This window comes from Podarcis melisellensis, assembly GCF_964234715.1.
Source record: "Podarcis melisellensis genome assembly, chromosome: Z".
In the NCBI taxonomy this organism is placed as follows: Eukaryota; Metazoa; Chordata; class Lepidosauria; order Squamata; family Lacertidae; genus Podarcis; species Podarcis melisellensis.
In genome coordinates, this window is record NC_138547.1 from 8655711 (window position 1) to 8677188 (window position 21478).

Below are 21478 nucleotides of genomic sequence, written 5' to 3' on the forward strand. Positions count from 1 at the left end.
AAATTTGCACTAAAACGTTGACTCACTTTCAAGAACGTATGCCATAAAAAAAAATAATCACAAACTGTTGCACAAATGTGGAAAACTGAACTTGAGAAACAGAGGGGTAACAAAATTGAGAGACCAATCCCTACCAAGAAAAGTGCACAGCAAATGTGCAGGAGTAAATATATATATTTTTTATCTCACTTTTTAAAAAGTGAAGGTCTTTTTCTTTCAACAAATAGCTTAAGAGACAAAAGGAGGAAATACACACACACACACACACACACACACACACACACTGCTGCACACACCCCTTTCTACAGAAAGCATAGAGGAAGTTTCCAGAGTAACAAGGCATTGCAAACCTTCTGCTTACATAATCTGGCTCAGCAAAAAGAAAAACCAAGCCCTGTAGTTTGCACAGAGTTATCTCCCCCACCCTATGATCTGCACCAAGCCGCAGCCTATTGTCAGCTTCCCCTTTTCTAGGCATGGGCTGCACAGGCAACAGTAGCAGGAAGGAAGGGGAGATCACACCACTTCGAGATTATAGTGGAGCGGAGGGACACAATTTTTGAAAGACTCCTTCATTTTTGTTTTCAAATCTCTTTAGGAATAGAACACACTTCCAGCTTCAGACCCCTACAGCTGGGCATGGTACAGTCCTTTCTACCACTCTTGGACTCTACCACCTCATTTGTGCTGTGTGTATATTTTTAACCTCTAATTAAGCAAGGCAAGGGCAATATTTTTTAAAAAACAACAACAACAACAACACCATACACACAGGTTTATTTCTGCTTCGGCAGCGCCTGTTGTGTTTCAAGACGTACAAAAGTGAGAGGACTACAGCTCTCCCAGTAATCTTCCTGGGGAGGGAAGAGGCCATAGCTGAGTAGTACGCCTTCCCTCTGCACATCAAGTTTCGAGTTCACTTGCTGGCATCTAAAGTTGAAAGGCAGTGAGTGATGTGAAAGCCACACCCAGTACCTTGGAAAGCAGCTGCCTTGTGATCTACTTTAAGAAGGGCCCCACTAGAGCAGGCCAGTGGCCCATTTAGTCCAACATCCTTAGTCCAACCAGATGCCCAAAAGGGAAATCCACAAGTAGGACACAGCACAAGAGCTCTCCCTACTTTTTATTCTTAGCAACTGGTCTTAAGAGGCATACACCCCCCGCTATAGTGGGTATTTAGCTAGAGCATATTCATTCCTTCTGATAACAGCAACAACATTTATACCCTGCCCATCTGGCTGGGTTTCTCCAGCCACTCTGGGTGGCTTCCAGCAAAATATAAAAACACAGTGGTGCCTCGCAAGACGAAAATAATTCGTTCCGCGAGTCTTTTCGTCTTGCGATGTTTTTCGTCTTGCGAAGCACGGTCCGTCGCAACTGCGCCTCTTCAAGCGGCTTTAGGAAAAAAGCGAACAAACTCGCAAGACGTTTTCGTCTTGCGAAGCAAGCCCATAGGGAAATTCGTCTTGCGAAGCAACGCAAAAACTGAAAAACCCTTTCGTCTTGCGGGTTTTTCATTTTGCGAGGCATTCGTCTTGTGGGCAGTGGCGTAGCGTGGGGGGTGCAGGGGGTGCCAGCCGCACCGGGCGCAACATTTTGGGGGGCGCACTCGCAGCTCTCTGCCCCTACCTGGTTCACACACTCTCTCTCACAGTGCTGGCTGTGCGAATCCGAACTGCCAGGTCGCCGCCCACTGTGCGGAGAGAGAGCGAGGGAGGGACAGTGCAGCACGCTTCGGGCCACGCAGGGCTCTTCCGACGGCGCCGAGCCCTTCGCGGAGGCTGCGTCGCCCGTACTTCAGAAAGCGGTGCGTGAAGTTTCCCCGCAGCAGCCAGCCGGCCCCGGAGCACGTGCAGAGCGCCGATTCCCCCTGGGCGATCCCGGCCGGCAGTCCAGTCGGCGACAGCGCCGGCACCGTGCTCCTTCCTCCCCGCGAGCGCCCCGTCGAGGGAGGCTGGTCCTCCGAGCCAGGCACGGCCGAGCGCGCCTGCCCGCCTCCTCCCGGCCATCGGGGGAGGGACCCAGGATGGGGAACCACCCCGGGCGGAGGCGGAGTCGCGCAGGGGAAAGGCCGCCCGCGCTCTCCGCGGCCCTCTGCACATGCTTGAGGGCGCCGCGGCCTCACTCCTCCAACGAAAACCAGATCCAGGGAAGGAAGCCCCGCGCAGCTGAGAAAGAGGCTCCGCGAGCATGTGCAGAGCTTTCAAACTGCTAGGTTGGCAGGAGCAGGGACCGACCAACGGGAGCTCACCCTGTCGCGGGGATTCGAACCACTGACCTTCTGATCGGCAAGTCCTAGGCCCTGTGGTTTAAGCCACAGCACCACCTGTGTCCCAGCAAGGAAATAGTGAGCAAATAAAGGATTCTGCTCCCCCCCCTATGCCTCTGCTCCCGACATCACCACCACTCCACGAAATGCAGCTTTCCTGATCTGGAGGGGTCTGTTGGGTGCCTGAGTCATATTTGCTGTCTGAAATAAAGCTTGTCTTCTGGTTCTTATAGCCTGCATTTTGCAAGGCCATTTGTGTTCATTCTTAATCAGATGCACAGGGACATAAACATGAAACAGTTTATTATTCTACCCAAATATCAGTAAGACGGGCCAAAAATAAGTTATAAATGGTGTCAAATGAGAACAATAATCAAACAAATCTCAAGGTGGCATGAATGCAACCAGTGGCGTAGCGTGGGGGGTGCAGGGGGGCCGGCCGCAACATCTGGGGGTTAGGGGGCGCAAATCCACGGGTTAGGGGGCGCAAATCCACGGGTTAGGGGGCGCAAATTACTTGCCTTGCCCCGGGTGCTGACAACCCACGCTACGCCACTGCTTGTGGGGCACCACTGCATAATAAAACGTCAAACATTTAAAAACTTCCTAATAGCGGGCTGCCCTCAGATGTCATCTAAAAGTTGTGTAATCATTTATCTCCTTGACATCTGAAGGGAGGGAGTGACCACTGCTGATAAGGCCCTCTGCCTGGTTCCCTTAGTTCACTTCTTGCAGTGAGGGAACCGCCAATTCCCACCCACCAAACCTCCTGGCGGTGATCAATACCTCCAAGTAATGACACCATTGGCTCCCCTTAGGCAGCACAGGGCAGACAAAGTGAGATCAAGCTTCGAGATTCTTCAGCCAGATGACTTGTGCAAGAAGGTAAGCCACAGAAAGCTGCCTTTTTTTTTTTTCAAAAGTGTCATCTTAAGGACATAGAAGGAGTCCTGCTGGATCAGGCCAAAGGCCCACCAAGTTCAGCTTCCTGCTCACACAGTAGCCAGCAAGGCACCCCAGTGGGAAGCCCGAAAGCTGAACCAGTTTGCAATAGCAATTCCCTACTTGTGATTTCCCAGAACTGGTCTTCAGAGACATATACTGCCTGCAACAGTGCAGGAAGAACATATCCATGCTATCTAATAGCCTGATCCTCCATTTGTCTAATGCTCTTTTGAAGCCCTCTGAATCAGTGGCCACTGCTATTTCTTGCAGGTGTATGTTTCATTGTTTAACCATGTGAAAATAGAGGTCAGAGTTCTATTTCAAGGGCTGCCTGGTACAAGTCTGCTTTAGAGATTGTAAAAAGAACACTGGAAGAACTATGAGCACTTGGTTGAGCAGGCACAGAGGTCCTGCCTTTCCATTTAAATTATAGCCACCATTTCTGAACTTGCACATATACATAGCAGTTAAAGGTTCTCTCTCTCCCTCCCTTAAAGTTTTCTGCAGTTATTATTATTTATTTGGGTGATGGGTGTGTTATTTTGGAGGTGTGTGAAGTGGCTAACCTCCCCATCCTTCTGCAGCAAAGCACAATTTGGCCCTCTCAGCCATTTCTTGTGCCATGCTCTTGATCCTCAGAACTGCATTGCAGCATTGCTCAGGACATACATTCACACTCTCTCCCTCTCCTTCTCTCTGCTTTCAGCTCAGGAAATCTAATAAGAAGGAAAAGAGGGAAAGGAGGTTTCAAGGGGACACACAGAGGGGACATTTCTCTGGAAACTGGGTGTGTGGGGGGCGCTTCCTTTAAACACTCCACACATACAAGAATGGGACTTTCCAGTTTCCCTATACAGTACTGGAGGGTTCTTTGTTTTGGGTTTTTTTTGGGGGGGGGGCTGAATGCAAAAAGGTGTGTGGGTTGGAGAATAACATTGTCTCAAAAACATGGAAGAATAACAACATGAGTTTGCTAGGAAGGAGAGAAAGGAAAGAGAGGAGAGAGGTGAGCAACCAGATCAATAAAGGACAACACCCAGAAGGAAAAAAATGGACACCGTCACAATGACATTGCTAAAATAGCATGCTGGAAAAAAACGTGTGCTTGACCTGATAGCAGGATTTGTTCCTCAGATAAAGGACACCCTTTGCTTTAGGCGATACTGGAATACATTTTAGTAGTATTTTTTAAAGGCACTATAGGCTCATCCAGACTTCCTTTTGCACTGGGCTTTCCAAACATAGGTACAGTACACACTTTAAAGCCCAGACCAGTGCCTAGAAACACGGCGCAAAATGAAGTCTGGAAGAGCCCTATGTCTCTGTTACCAATATGTAAAACAGAAGTAACAAGTGAGAGCTGCAACAAAATGTTGCAGTGTAGGGTTAGGGTTAGGGTTAGGGCCACCAAGCACACTCCGTCCTTACTGCAGCGGGTTGGCGGAGGGTATTTTCCTAGTGGTTTTTTTGCATGTCTGCAAAGCTTGAGGTTCCACACAGTATGTGAATAACACCCACTTTTTTCTCAGTAGCCCGTTTTTGGCTACAGTCCTATCGGCACCAACTAGCCCATTTTGCTAATAGAGCGATAGTACGTATTCAGGGCAGCCAAAGAGACTGTATTTTCCTCTGAAGATCATTGCACAAAAGCCTTAAATATTTTTGATCCATTTGTTTACAGATGTATAGCTTGAGCAGTATGATGGTAACATAGATGCAAGCATGCAGTCCAGCCCTCTCTCATGGCTTCTTTCCAGCAGATCTAAACAAACAAACAAACAAACAAACAGAACTGTAGGATCCTTCTAGGGCTGTACCAGGGTCATAGCTTCGTGGCTTTGCATGTAAAATGTTCCAGCATCTTCAGTTGAAGCAGGGAGAGACTCCCTGCCTGAAACCCAGAGAGGCCCCTGTCAGCCCGTGTAGACAATGCTAAGCTAGCAGGACCAATGGCCTAGTCAGTATAAGGCAGCTTCCTATGTTCCCCTCTCTTAAGGGAAGGGCCATAGCTCAGTGGAAGAGCATCTGCTATGCATGCAAAAGCTCCCAGGTCTCCAGACGGGGCTCAAAATGACCCTTGCCTGAAACACAGGAAAGTCATCATCAATCAGCGCAGACAGGACTGAGCTAAATGCACCAATGGCCTGATTCAGTATACGCCAGCTTCCTCTATTCCTATGTTCCACTTCAGGCCAATTCATTTGCCGCATTAGGGGGAAAAGCCAACAACAATAATCCTCTTTGCTGCTGGAAAACAAGCACTTCAGGCTAGAAGTGTTCTCCCTGAGGTGCTAGCTTTCTGAGGGGTGGGGAAATAGCATCCCCTGAGTAGTTGCCATGTAGAAGACAGCAAAGCCAACCCACCAAATGCCATGGGATTGTTAGCGGGCAATGCATTAGACACTTTGAGAGGTCCTTGGAGGGAAAGCAAGCTATTAATAAATAAGAATCAGACTATCATGCCCATGCCATCTTAGGAAGCTGGCAGTCTTCTTATTCCTAGAATCAACGAAAAGAAAGAAGAACTGTGCCAGGTTGGTGACCTCCTAAGAGAATCAACAAACCCGTAGCAGCTTCCGCTACTGCTGATTCACCTTGGTGCTGGTCCAAATCCCTCAGCACCAGGGCTGTCGACAACAAACTCTGCATAACACAAATGTCTATGGGCAACATTTTATTTTACTCTTTAAAAAAGCCACAATCTAGTTAGGGAGATTTGTAAGCAGATGCCCATAACTACCTTGACAGAGGGACAGTGCAGTATTAATGGTTAGAGTGTCAGACTGAGTAGCTGGGAGACCAGGGGTCAAATCCCCCACTCAGCCACAAATCCCACTGGGTGACCTTGGGCCACAGTCACTACTACCTCTTAGACTAACTTCTCTCGCAGGTTTGCTTTGAGGACAAAATGTAGAGGGAGAAGAAGTGTGCATAGCACACTGAGCTCTTTGGAGAAAAGGCAGGATAAAAATGCAATAATAAATAATAAAAAGCAACACAGATTCAGGGCAAGGCTAGAAATTAACATGTGTGGTGAGACAGGAAGCACAAGCAGCACCCTTTGGGAAGTTTTTATTACAGGTGAAGGGAGTTTCTTCCCTTGCCACAGCCCCATCAAAAATCACCTTCATGAAGAGCCTATACAAATGTTCTCCGCATTTGGAATGGGCTCCCTCGCAGGGTGATGAACTCTCCATCACGGGGGGTTTCTAAGCAAAGGTTGGGTGGCCATTTGTCATGGATTCTTTAGCTGTGCTTCCTGCATTGCAGGAGGTTGAACGCCTTGAGGTCTCTTCCAACCTTAAAATTCTATGATTTTATAAGTCGTGTGTCTTTGTTTCTCAGTTTTATCCTTTTGCGTGGTTTTGTATGTATTGTGGTATTTTATGCATTGTGACTAGTTATTTTTATTGATCAGAGTTTAGTAATTATTTATTGTAATTGTTAAGAGTGAATTTCTGTTTATTATTTGCTGACGTCTGGGAGTTAATTTTATTGTGTGACATTAAATCCTAACAGATTACTGAATATTATTTTATATTATTTATGCGCACTGTGCTCCCAAGGAAGAGATCAGCTGCTTTGAAATGTGTTAGGGTCAATACGGAAGAAGAAAAACCTCACCCACGCAGTTATTAACTTCGTGGTTGCCAGGAATTGATATCTATACATGCCTTCAAATGACTGGGTAAACCAGCAATGTTTTAAAATTTCACCTGAAAGTCAAAATTGAGGGATGTAGATGTACCTCACAAGGAAGGAGACTCCACAAATGGGGAACGACCACCGAGAAGGTCCCACCACCAATCCATGCCAAATGGGCAGCAACCAGAAAAGGCAACACCAACAGAGCCCTCTCTGCCAATTGTAGGGCTTGAGGTGGTTGATACATAGTGCCCTCTCACTTTTTATTTCCATAAATCACAAATATTCTTGGACTCCAGTCCTCATCAACTGCAGCCAGAGTGGCCGATGACCAGTGATGAGGAACAGTAACGAGTTGGTTAATTGATTCAGGAGCTTCATTGCACATGACATGTGATGCTAATTTTTTCAGTGAGTTAAATGAAAACTCACCAGAGCAGTTAGGGTTGCAAATGGGCACAAAAATTCTGTGCAAGGAAAAGGAGCAAGAGCACCAACTAGAAGTGTGTTGGAGGCAGAAGAACTGTTTGTAATGAAGTTAGAAAGGTAGTTTACTTTCCATAATTAACAGTTTGCTGAGTGCGTCAACCCTGACCAAGTGTGGTTTTAATGGAAATTTTAATCACAACAGATGTGTAATTACCAAAGGCAGAGTTTTACATGCACAAGGTTTTGAAAATAATGGAGTCTTTGCGCTAGATACAGATAAATAAAGGGTGAATATGGTCAAGTAGAGTTCAAGTGCAAGTGCAACCTGTGTTCATCTGTGATACAAAAGGCTGGGCCATAGAGACTTTGGTGAGAGGAATGGAGATTAAACCTTGTAAAGTTGACCTGAATGGTGAAGTATGTGAAAGTTGTTTGCTGGGGAACAAAGCAAAGCTAGAGAAGTTCAACAGAGCCTTTGCAACTTATTCATACTGATATATGTGGTCCAATTCAACCAACGTCTCATGGGGAAAATAAGTGTATTTTAACATTTATTGACGATTATTCCCAATACTGCACAACTTATCTTTTAAAGGAAAAATCAGAAATTGCAGAGAAATTGAAGATGTTTGTTGCAAATATTGAAAATCAATTTGGGAGGAAACCACGAGCAATACTTTCAAACAACGGCGGTGAGTACATGTCACGCCACATCAAATCTTACCTAGAGGAAAATGGTATTAAACGTTTGCACACCACCCCATTTACCCCAGAACAAAATGGAATAGCAGAGAGGAAGAATTGCTTTCTGGTGGAGATGGTCAGATGTATGTTGATGAAGTCAAATTTATCATTTGAGTCTTGGGGTGAGGCAAGTATGACAGCAACATATTTGCAGAACAGGCTGCCAAAAAAAAGCTGCAAATAAAACAGCATTTGATCTTGGGTTTGAAGGAGTACTGAACATCAGTCACATTAGAGTCTTTGGATCAAAAGTTTTTGCATATGTGCCATAACAAAGATGTACCAATCTTAGCATCAGGCCTGAATATTTGTCAGCTTTGAGAAGGGGTGCAAAGGTTACATAATTCTTAATCCAAGGACAGGAGAAGTGAAAGTGAGTAGTGTATTTTAGAGAAGAAGAGCAATCTTGTGCATGTGTTCCTAATCAGAACAATTTTAAAGAGAAACAGACTAATGCTGATTTGGTAACTGAAGAGGTTCCAGTAAAACTGATCACAGAAGTTGAAAGAACAGAGAAAACTAGTCCAAGTATAGAAAATCTACCAGCAGAAGAGGAAGAAGCTGTGTGTGATGATATGGATGAACAATTAGAACTGTCAATCAGACACTCATCATGAGTTAACAAAAGTGTGCCAGCAGAGCAACTATCATACATCGCAAGAGCAGTGCCTAATGGTGAACCTGACACATGGAAAGAAATCGACAAACTTCCTGCAGAAGAAGCTGACAAGTGGATAGAAGCAACCAAGGAAGAATTTGAAGCATTGAATAAAAACAACACTTGCACACTTACTAAATTCCCAAAGGGTAAAAAGGCTATAGGGTGCAAATAGGTGTTTAAGAAAAAGTTACAGTTACAGATAGGTAGTCGTGTTGGTCTGCCATAGTCAAAATAAAAAAAATTCCTTCCAGTAGCACCTTAAAGACCAACTAAGTTAGTGTATCTGAAGAAGTGTGCATGCACACGAAAGCTCATACCAAGAACTAACTTAGTTGGTCTTTAAGGTGCTACTGGAAGGAATTTTTTTTGTTAAGAAAAAGTTAGATATGAATGGAAATGTACAAAGGTATAAAGCATGAGTAGGCAAACTAAGGCCCGGGAGGATTCATTTTGTTAATCACCCCTCCCCCACCTCCAAAACATTCAGCAGGCACCGTCTGTTTCAAATTTTCAATGCCTGTTGAAAACTTTTCTATTCCATTAGGCTTAAACAGGCAATTAAGAATGTATTTCCATAATTAGTTAGCCAATTTCTCATCATAATATTTTTATATTTATTGGGTGATTTTATGTATAAATGTAAACTTCTATGAATATCAGCATATAAATAATTTAATTTTAAAAAAAATTGGTTCTGTGTAAAACGAGGAAATATGCCTCTTCCCAAATGGTACCAGCCACCCATGTTTTCACCCACCCCCTGAGGACTTAGATTAAAAATAAGTAACCCAATTAATTGGGGTGGGTGCCTTTTTAAATTAGCCAAAATATTTTTAAACCGTTCACTTCCAATCCTAAATCAAAAAAGAGATACAGCCCTAGGTTACAGCTGTCTGGCAAATAAGAAAACATCTCAGCCTTCGTGGAACATTCACTGTACAGATATTCACACAGGTAACAGTCAATGAATGTGCAATATATGTACACAATAGGTTCATTCGTATGCTACACTGACCACAGGTACAAGTATACATGAAACAGCATTTGTGTGAAAGAGTGAACACTTGATGTGTGTACATTCAACTATGGTATACACAGAACTGTACTCTCTTGAATGATACCAGTGAATGATTGCTCAAGTGTACAGCTGTATCCTTGCTGAATGTCATTCATTGTATCGTTGCTGAATGGGAACACCCCTAACAGTTGGGCAGTACACTGGTAAAATTATTTACATCCCATTTTCAACAAGGTTACAGCCTGTGTACACAACAGCTGAGGAGTACAGATGAACAGCTAAGTACAAATGTACACACTTTCACACAAACACTTGTACATGTGGAGAGACAGAATGCACCTGTGTTCAGTGCAACAGGCAAGCAAAACTTGTTTGTTTGTTTTTTAAATAGATTTTATTTATCATTTTCAGTTTTGTAAATCAACATACATCAAACAATCCATACATTAAAGATTGACTTCCTTCTCCCACCCCCCATGGTTCATTAAAGTTCTCCTTCATTGCTGCAAACTCTAATTAGTCCCTATTTTAACTCAACCAATTTTCCCTTTGTTTATATTTTCACTGCTAGATTTAGTCTATTCCTGCTAATGTTTTTAGATGTTTACAATAATCTTCCAAATATTCAACAAACATTTTCCAAACATTCTTAAATATTATCCCTTCCTGTTTTCTTAATTTGCCAGTTAAACTAACCAATTCAGCATACTCTTTGATTTAGCCTGCCCTTCCTCCTTAGTTGGCATTGTACCTTCCTTCAATTTCTAAGCATATGCTATTAGGGCTATCGTTGTTGCATACATAAAGAGATTTTCCTTTATGTCAAACCTAATATTCGTAAGAGAAAGGCTTCTGTTTTTTTTAATAATAAAAGCCCTTTTCAACATTGTTTTCATTTCATTATAAATCATCTCCCAGTAGCCTTTCACAGCTTTACATGTCCACCACATGTGGAAGAAGGTACCTTCTTTTTCCAACAGGTATATAATTCTGATTTATACATTTTTGCTAACTTACTTGGTGTCAGATACCACATATATATCATTTTCATATAATTCTCTTTTAACATATAACATGCAGTAAATGTCAGGTCAAGCAAAACTTTAATGTCCCCTTTTGCAAGGGAGGTGTCAGGAGATCTAAAAATTCTCAGTTCCCTGAAAAAACAACAGTCTGCAGGATTTTGTGGAGGAAGACACAACTGATTAAAGTTGTATGATACTGACTTAAATGTACAGTGTAGATGAGGCCCAAGATGCTAAGGGTCTGGAAACCATGTCCTTTCAGGAACAGAGCATGATACTGTTAGCCTGGTGAAGAGAAAATTATTTATTCATATTTATTCACTGCATTTATATCCCACCCTTTCCCCAAAAAGCTCAAGGCGCCCTACACAGTTCTCTCCCTCCTCATTTAATACCCACAACCCTGGGAGGGAAGTTAGGCTGAGAGTGAGTAACTGGCCCAAGTTCACCCAGCGAGCTTCATGGATTAGTTGGAATTTGAACCCTGGTCTCCCAGGTCCTAGCAGGACACTTGAACCACGCTGGGTCTCCAGATTCAGGGAAGGCATGGTATGATCAGAAGGGCTGTTGAAGAAAAGTGGGAGCGGGGTTGGTCACTGTTGCTTCAGGGGGTCAGGGCTAGAACCAGTGGGTAAAAAACAAAGGAAGGCAGGATTTCAGTTCAACATTACAACAGGGGTGGGGAAATTTGGCCTCCTAGTCTCCCTATTTGGCCCCTGGGACTCTTCCCAGGCCACACTCTCACCTCAGTCATGCCCTCTTCCCCCAATCTATAGTTTCCTAGATTAGTAGTTGAGGGACAGCCATGAAAGCCAGTGTGGTATAGATTGGGACCAGGAGGACCAGGGTTCAAATCTCCACTCGGTCTTGAAGCTCAGTGGGTGACCTTGGGCCAGTTACTGCCACTCAGTCTAACCTACCTCACTGGGTTGTTGTGGATGCCACCTTGAACTCCTTAGATTTTTTTCCACCAAGGTAAAACCCAATAAATAAATAAATAAATGTGCTTTTAATGCATTGTGTGGATGTGACTGACTTTGGTGTAGCAAGTACCTTTTCAAAGAAGGTACACTGGGGCAAGGAACCTTTTTCAGTCTCAGGGCCATATTCACTTCAATACAACTTTCCAGGGGCCACATTCCTAGTGCTGGGTCGGAGCCAAAGGCAGACGTGGGCAGAGCAGAAAATGCAAGTAACACCTTTGTACGGCGGGCAGATTTCTACCAATAGCCGCACATCATTCTCTATCCTCCACCCTGGCATGTGAGAGGCATCACCACAAGGCACATCCCAGCCAGGAAAATAAAACACTCAAGGATGTGCAGCAAGGACAGGACAGGGAGCCTCCTGAGGGTCAGAAATTTGGCTGCATTCAGAAGTTCCTACACCATCACAAGCTAATTCAGATGGAAACTAGGAATGAGCACACAGATGAAAATGAAAGGCAGGAAATAACTTCATCCCCGAGGATGCAAAGCATCAGGAAGTCATGGCTAGAGGGGCTGTGAAGGCATGTTGCACGATCTGGCCAATGTCTCGCCATGCAGGCCCCTCAGATAAACACAGGCAGAGGTCAAAGCATCCCTGCACAGCACTCATAAAGCCACAACAGTTCTGCCCACAAAACTGTGTTTCACAACAGGATACAGATAAGAGAGAGCAGTGTTTGAAACTGAGATATGAAAGCTAGGAGACCTTAAACCTAGGTCATGGGTGCAACAACGGAATGTCCAGGTGCACGTTTTTATAAAAAAAGAATACAAAGGTGAAAATGACTGCAGCCAAATATTATGTTCATTTTTCACATGATCTAGTCTTTCCCCTGCCCACTCCCCATATATTCTCAAGAGGGTCCCTTCTCCATTCTTCAGAGAGCAGCTGGAAGTGGGGAGACAGAAAAAAGTCCTCTCTTCCTTCCACTCTGCAGTTTTAATCTGAAATCTTAGGCACAGTAATGGGTCCAGAGCTCAGAAACTGCTCGTCTTAATGAAATTCCCTGTCGCAAAATGCGCCTAGAACAATGGGAGTTTCGAACACTGGGAGAGTGTGTGTGAAGGAGAACGTTCATTGTCATCAAGCTCGCCCTGCTGAAAGAAACCACCCCTCAAGTAGCATGGGGTAAAGAGAGCTGTGGCACTCCAGGCTTTGCTGGATGATAACTTCAGCCACAGACAGCCTGACCAATGGTCAAGTGATGATGGGAGTTGCTCACAGCTCCCCCACCCACCAACCTTAAAAGTACTGAGAGTCACCTAGGGAACTTCGACCCAGCAGCTACCTTCAGTCCGACAGTCACTTTCTGGGTGTATTCCAAGGGCCCACCTAGACACAAAACATGTTGTCATCTATTTAACTGTTGCCCCCCTCTTTTTAAATAGCAGCCTCAAAGGGGTCCAATTCAGATTCAGTGCAGGGTATATAGAGCAGAATCCATGAGAAAAGTAGCCTGTGAGTCCAAACCCATGTAGTAAAGGAAGATGACCCTTTGTGAAATGAGCAAGGATTTATCCCACTCACTTGGGTAGGTTTGATCAGGTCTTATCAAATTGTATGAATTCCATGGAGTCATACCTAAAGCTCGTTGATTTAGCTAATAACATTCATATACCACTTGATTATAACAAAACCTCAAATTAAAAAATGTAAGTGATCTGCAAAAACAAGTACCCAAAACATTTTAAGAGGGGTTAAAAGTCATTAACATCTCAGGTATCTAGAGAGACTTGCCTGAACAAAAGTGCTTTCCGCAGGAGCCAAAAGAGAATACAGTGAAGGTGCCTGCCAGGTGCCATCAGGCAAGGAGTTCCAAAGTGTAGGTGCTGCCATACTTGAATAACTATTTATTACAAGTGAGGAATGAGTATTGTATGGCACCTGTAAAACCCATGGAAACTGATGCGCAGAACTAACTTAGGTTCATTGATTTCAATGGGTCCACTCTAAGGAAAGTCTAAGAACAAATCACAAGTTCCACTTTAAAAAGGAAAGAAAATCAAAATTAGAATTTAGGATTTGCCAAGACAGGAATACAAATGCAGGAGGAGGAATCAAGAGGGTTAAGCTTTGTGAATCATGAGGGAATTTTTTGAATGGGAATGGTGGAGATGGAAACGCAGTAAGGCAGCTTAGAGTGATGGACAATCATAATAATGTTTGCCATTTCACATACACTAGACAAGGCACTGTAGCCAACCCTGGTATTGCAGATATATCAGAAAACAACAACACTGGTTTGTATCCAATGCTAGCCCTACTCAGAGAAGACCCACTGAAAATAATGGAGCTGACTCCCACAAATCCATTAATTTATCTGGGTCTATTCTGAGTAGAACTTAGTTGGATAGAACCCATAACATGTATGGCAGGCCTATAGCTCTGCCTTTAGATCAGTGGTGGGGAACCTGTGCCCACCCACTCCCCACCCAAGGTTGTTGGGACTCCAGCTCCTATTAGCCCTAGATAGTATGGTCAATGATAATGGAAACTATGGTCCAGAAACATCTGGAGGTCCATGGGTCCTTCACCCTTGCTTTAGATACAACAGAACCACTCAAAAGCTTCTTAAGTATCTCTGCACCTCTGCTTCATTAAAACTCACGCAACTCACAGTCACAAGATGTGGTCAGTTGGGTTTAGAGGATATTCATTGACCTTGGCTTTATCAAAAGGATAAAAACATGCTAACTTTAAAATGGTATCTATGTTCAGACACTGTAGGTATGCTACTGAATATTTGCTGGAGAGTAAACATTATGAGGACTGCTAGTGTGGCATAGCGGTTGTAGGGTAGTGACACCCCTATAAAAGGCGAATGTTCTGAAGCAAGGCCTCTGGTGATCATCTCAATAGGCAGCCAGGTTCATATCAGTATAAATCAGATAGTCTGCTGTTAAGCATCTCTCTCACACGCTTTTGAGAGACCTAAAGCATGGCTTGTAAGGAGAACCGCAGAACAGGGTCCTGAATTCTGCCTAATTTTCACAGTATCACCACCAACAAATTCACATTAGCATCTTGAATGGCTGACGATTGTGATGATTAGTTGCTGCTGTAACGGAACTGTGTCAAGGTACGATATACCTAAGGGGGGGGGGGGATTCACAGTGCATGGGCTAGAGGTCACCAAAAGCAAACACTGAGATTGGCCAGCATTTCCCTCGTTGCCTCAATCATTACGCTTTGATTTTATTTTTGTGTCGTTCCTACCTAGAAATGTTTCCAGCAAGTGGGGATACAACGCAAACAAAGCTCTTCTCATTTATTTATTTTTTTATGCTGCCCCCTCTGAAATAAATAAATAAATATTGAAGCTCAAGAGAGAGAGGGGGGGATTCTGCCCTGCCTTGCAGGAAAGGGTGGTATTTGGGCTAAAGCAGGGAGAAAACATTCCCCCTACACCACCTTTTAGCAGCACCTGAGTCTCAATGCCTTTTTTAGAATTGAGAACACGCAACAGTCAGGCAAAGATGCTGATCAGTGGTCTCTGGACAGGTGATTTAGTGCAACATAAAGCAGGCCATAAATCTAAGAGGATTATTTCTTTCCCCAGCCCCCACCTCGCCAAGTCATGCCACCACGCACCATCTCCAGCCTCATCTGACTGCAGTGCTGAACCAGTGTCATAACATGGAGGAAGATGCCTTCTTTCCTAAATACTAAAAAAAAAACCCGCCGCCTTTTTGGGCTGTTTCCCAGCTATGATTCTGCTCTTTTCATTTTCTATGAGAAAGCAAAAATAATAATTATTTAACATTATGTTGCTTTTCTTTTTTAAACGACTGGTATAATTTGGGCAACGCTGCCTTTGAAAATACGGCTTAACTGTAATTGCTTCAGACAGATGGCGGATTTAAATGAGCCATAGCAACATACCTCCATTAAAAGTAACCACCACCTTATCGTCTTCACTATTTATCTGCGTACCTACCAAGGGCTGAAATTATTTACTTGCATTGTACAAATGGAAGAGGACTTTGGCAATATGTCACTTGACCTATATAATCGATACGTTTTAGTATATGGCTGGCACATTAAGAAAAAAATTAAAATGCAAAATTTTGCAGGATGAACAATAAAGCAAATCCCCCTTCCACACCATTCCCTGGATATACTTTAGAATGCACAACTCAAAAGGACCAAAAATAGCATTTCAGTTCCGTGTGCAAAGGCCCCCTCCCTTAAATCAGTGCGAGCACATATAAACCAAATTCTCATTTTCAGGAAAAAGCCTCTCATGCAGGAAAAAGCTTCTGTTATATGCTTTCATTCTAAGGACTTCTGAATTTCGTTGGATTCTTCACAAGTACACCCCCCCTAATAATTATTGGTTTATTGAAGGGAGGATGACAGAGAGAAAAATACATGAGATATTGGTGGGAGGGATAACAACCGGGCTGTTTTTGAACTGACACTGCAGGATCTGCGCTAGATCTTCCACTATGCATGCGGGAGGAGTCGGATAGAGAGAATAAAGGACTGGATTTAGGGGGGGGCGCCCCAAATGAACCTGCAAGAACAAGAGGATTTCTCAGTTGACGCTTACACACACACACACACACACACATTCTCCATGTTCTGTATCGCAGGCCATAAAACAGATATAATTTTCAGTCACAGATAAATCCGTTAAGGATACAGGAGACACCAGTCTTACATTGATCTGCTAATGATACATCGACTGGTAAAAGCGCCCCCCTCCCTTAAAACGGGGCAAGGATGAGGGGGATAGTCAAGCCGGTACTGTTTTCCCCCTCCCTCATCTTCCACTCTACATACTGCAGAATAACAGCGTCCCTCTCTGCCTTTTCCCTTCCAGTTACGAACGCTTCTCTTTTTTGGCCAAGAAGCTATTCATAATATGAATAGATACTAATTCTATAAAAAGGGTGGTGTTGGAAGGGATCTCTTTACCCGTAGAGTCCTCGACCATCGAGGGCGCCCCCACCCAACAAAAAAAACGTAAGGTCTGCAGTGACGCTCCAAATCTCCCCCTTCCATCCCTCTTAATACTCTATTTCATTCACCGCTACCACCAACTCTCCAGATTTCTGCAGCTGCGCCCCTTATTTATTTTTACAATGGGGACTACGGAGCAGGAGGCGGGGGAATAGAAGCCCCCGTCTCATTGACCATTAAATGAAAGGTGGGCGGGGGAGAGAGAGGAAGGAAGCAACAACAAAAAGAGTTTAATCTTACTTTCTCCCACCACAGCCTTAAGCCCAGCTGGTGCCATGACGTCCCTCTCTTGTTCTTCTTCTTGAGATATTTGTGTGGGGAGGAATCCCCACGTCTGGTTTCCCCTTTTCTTCTTTTCCTGCTGCTGCTCGGCTCAAAACCCCGCACAAAACTGCACTCCGGTTTGGCTTCTCAGCTGACTGCAAAAGGAAGGAGGGAGGGCAGTCTGGGCAAGGATGCGGAGGGGGGGGGACGGCGGAGGAGGAGGCAGGTCCAGGCAGGGCGTGGTCGGATTGTGATGCGAGCTGCTGATGCTGATGCAGAAAGAGGCTGGTGGTGCCGTGGATGGCGTCATACCCCCACCGGGCCAATCAGCGCGCCGCCTGCTCAGCATCTCTCTCTCTCTCCCCCCCCCCCTCTACACACACACAGACATACGCACCCGCACGGCCTGCGGCTCTGCTCAGCGACCAACTCTGGTGAGGGGCGGAGCCAACATCTGCAAATAAAGGGATGGGGGTGGGTAAAAGAAAGAGTCGCAGCCTCTCCTGCTGTATGAATGAACCTCCGTTACATGCGTTTACACATGTACTTGTTTGCAGAATGCAAACATTCGATGGCGTCCCCGCTAACCCCTGCCTCCAATTCCTTGTTTTGAATTTGCTTTCGTGCAGCTGGATTTGCAGTTTTGATGTTGCTTTTTTAAAAAACAACAACAACACTTTTTTAATGATGTTGCACTGCTGCTTAGAGATTTTATTTTTTTCAAATACACTAAGGAGGTTATAAATAAATAATGAAAAATATAGGCAGCTTCCACTACCCCCCCCCAGTCCCAATAAGAACAGACAGCTATTCACCAAGCCCACATATCAAGAGACACAGGGATATAGACACTAAGATGAGACTTTGCTTCAGACCCAGATGCCAACTTTCATTGCCAACAGAGCAGCTCTTCAAGAACTGGTGCCTGTTTTCCCCCTCTTCTCTTTCCCCTTATGTGTCATGTATTTTCATTTTGTTTAGAATGGTAAGCCTGCAGGCAAGGACAGTCTTGTTTAATTGATTGTATGTAAGCCACTCTGGAAGCTATTCTAGGCTGAAGAGCAGAGGACAGACCATCTCAATACTGATGATGATTATAATGTAGGCTTCCTCAACCTCCTAGATGTTTTGAGATGATGGGGTCAGGGATGATGGGAGTTGTAGTCCCAAAACACCTGGGGGGCCGAGTTTGCCTATGCCTACTCTAAACTGAATGGGAGCAGCTCACAAAGATTTTAGATGCCAGCAAACTTTCCTTTAAAAAAAAATTATTGAGAATTTCAACATAACAAATTATCAAAACATATTATCTTCATTATTTGCCCCCAATTTTCCCCTCCCCCCTCCCCAAGAAAAGCCCTCCCTCATTCCCACCCAAGACTTCCCTCAGCTCCTCTCTCTGATTTTTCAGCACATGTTATTCTCTGCATATTGTAAAATTGTAAATTATCTGTCTATTATGTTAACAATCAATAAATTTGTGTATGTTTATTCAAAACCTGCCAAGGAGTCCAATTCATTTTGGGGTTTTTAATTAGTTTGTAAAGAGTTCCCATTCTTCTTTAAAGTCACAGTTGTCCTTGTCTCGCAGTTTGCATGTCAGTTTCGCCAATTCTGCATAGTCCATCAATTTCTCTTGCCACTGTTCTTTTGTCAGGATTTCCTCATTCTTCCATCCTTGTGCTATTAAGACTCTTGCCACCATTGTAGCATACATAAATAAATTCTTTATTTTTCCTTGCAGGTCTTTCCCTACAATCCCTAACAAAAATGCTTCTGGTTTTTTTTTTACAAATGTCAATTGAAACATTTTCTTCAACTTATTATATATCATTTCCCCCAAAAAATTTAATTTCTCTACATTCCCACCACATGTGGTAAAAAGCCCCTTCTTTTTCTTTACACTTCCAGCATACGTTTGACCCAGTTTTGTACATTCTTGCAATCTGTACTGGTGTTATATACCATCTATACATCATATACCATCTATACATCTATACATATATACCATCTATACATCATTTTCATATAATTTACTTTCAAAAGAGAACAGTTTGTAAATTTTAGATCTATTCTCCACAATTTTTCCCAATCTTCAAATTGTATATTATGTCCTATATCTTGTGTCCATTTGATCTTGACCGATTTCACCTCCTCATCTTTTGTTTCCCGTTCCAGCAGAATACTATATGCACCCTTCAGCAACTTCACTTTCCCTTCTATGACTTCCTTTTGGAATCTAGAAGTAGTATAACTAAATCCTTTCTTGTTGTCTTCTTTGTATATCTCATGTAATTGCCTGTAATGTAACCAACTCTGAAAATGATCTTTTATTTCCTCATACTCCTTTAGCTTCCATTTTCCTTCTTGGTCCTTTAGTAAGTCACTGTATGTAAGCCACTTTCCTTTTTTACCAAGTGGCTTGAGCAGCAAAGCTTCAAGTGGTAAAAGCCACCAAGGTGTCTTCTGTTCTATTAAATCTTTATATCTCTCCCAAACCCTCATTAATGATTTCCTAATTATATGATTATAAAATCCTTTATGTACTTTTCCTTTCCCATACCATAGATATGCATGCCATCCGAATCTATTATCATGACCTTCCAAATCCAATGGTTCTTGCTTTTCCAGTCCCTAATCCATACCAAACATGCAGCCTCATAATACAATTTAAGGTATGGGAGGGCAAAACCGCCTCTTTTTTTTTGTATCTGTAAGTATCTTATGCTTTATCCTTGGCCTTTTGCCCCTCCAGATAACTTGGAGATTTCCTTCTGCCATCTTTTGAGGCAATCATCTTTCACCATTACTGGGACTGACTGAAAAAATAAATATCATTTTTTGGCAAAACATTAATTTTTACTGCTGCTATTTTTCCTAATAGGGAGAGATTCATTCTGCTCCATATTTCTATATTTCTTTTTATCTCAATTCATAATTATCTTTGTAAATATTTTTATTTCTTGATGTTAACCACATCCCTAAGTATTTGACCTTTTTATGGACTTCTGTTTCAATACTTTGCTCCAACTCTTTTTTCTCTTCTTCCTTCAAATTTTTAACTAATAATTTAGTTTTATTCCTATTTAATTTAAATCCTGCCACTTCCCCAAATTTCTGAATCTTTTCTATAACTCTAGGGAAGGAAGAGAATTTTTTGGATCTTTCACTGTGATCACCAAATCACCAGCATATGCTTTCAGTTTAAACTCACTTTTCCCAGTTTTTATCCCAGTGATCTCTTTATCTGCTGTTATATTCCTGGCAAGTACTTCCAGAACCAGAATGCACGACAGCGGTGATAATGGGCAACCTTGTCTGGTTCCTTTTTGTATCTTACATTCATCCGTTATCACCTGATTTACAATTAATTTCGCTTTCTGTTCTGAAAAATTTGCTTGTATTCCTTTTAAAAATATAGATCCACATTTAATTTCCTCAAGTAACTTTATCATGAAATTCCAAGAGATGTTGTTCAAAGACTTTTTCGGCATCTATAAACAACATTACTGCTTTCTTTTCATTTTTGACCTCCAGGTATTCTATTATATTCAAATTATTTTCTCATATTCTCCTTCATTTGCCTACCTGGAAGGAATCCTACCTGATCCTGATGTATATACTCATTTAATATTTTTTTCATTCTATTAGCTAAAATGCTTGCAAATAGTTTATAATCATTGTTTAACAATTAGATAGGCCTATAATTTCTAATTTGCAGCAATTCTGAATCTTGTTTTGGAATTACTGTAATATACACCTCTTTCCATGTTTCTGGAATTTCACCTGTATTTAAGATCTTATTCATAACATCTTTCAGTGGGTTTACCAATTGTTCACTTTATTTTTTATAATACTTTGCCATTAGTCTATCTGGGCCAGGAGACTTGCCATTTTTAGTCCACTTCATTGCCTCTAGCAGTTCTTGAACTGTTATTTGAGTATTTAAGATTGCCATTTTTTCCTCTTTTATTTTTGGTAAATTAATACTTTTAATATATTCTTCTATTTAAAAAAAAAAAAATCTCCTTTCCTTTCCTATACTGATCTGAGAAATATTTTACAAATGCTGCTCTTATTTCCTCCGTCTTATCTGTGATCTTTCCATTTATATTAATTTTATTTATTTATTTCTTCAGCTGCCATGCTAGCAATTTTTCCTGATTTATTGGCATGCTCAAAATATTTTTTGTTTCATTCTTTTTATTTTCCAGCTAATTTCCTCATTAACTATCATAGAATATTGAGTTTGTAATGTTCTAATTGCCTGTTTGACTGGCTCTTTATTTGCTTTCTTTGACAATTGTTTCTCCTTGTCTGCAATTTCCTCAAAAATCTCCTTTCCCCATTTTTCTTTCAATTTCTATTTAAATGAATTTTGTTGTATAAACAATCCTCTCATTACTGCCTTGCTTGTGTCCCAGACCATCTGAAATTTTGTCTGTCCTTGAGTGTTTATTTCAAAATAATCACTCAAGGCCTTTTTTGGATTTTTCCATAAATTTTTTGATCATCTAATAAAT

At 42.6% G+C, this 21478-nt stretch overlaps 1 protein-coding gene and 1 long non-coding RNA gene across 4 annotated transcripts in view; one reads left to right on the plus strand and one right to left on the minus strand.

Annotated features, from left to right (window-relative positions):
• The window catches only part of LOC309361451 (syntaxin-binding protein 1), a 57953-nt gene extending 40785 nt beyond the window's left edge, over positions 1–17168 (minus strand). Inside the window, exon 1 of one of the 3 annotated variants that reach the window (XM_081896455.1) lies at positions 16932–17168. Coding sequence is in view for 2 of the 3 variants with exons in the window: in XM_081896453.1 (XP_081752579.1) it covers positions 16932–16968 (37 nt within the window). In the remaining variant the exon portion in view is untranslated. The remainder of the gene's footprint in view (positions 1–16931) is intronic. The other 2 variants (XM_081896453.1, XM_081896454.1) reach the window with 2 other exon arrangements.
• LOC309361563 overlaps positions 1–21478 on the plus strand; it is a 255050-nt gene that overhangs the window by 96817 nt on the left and 136755 nt on the right. The gene's annotated exons all lie outside the window — the stretch shown is intronic.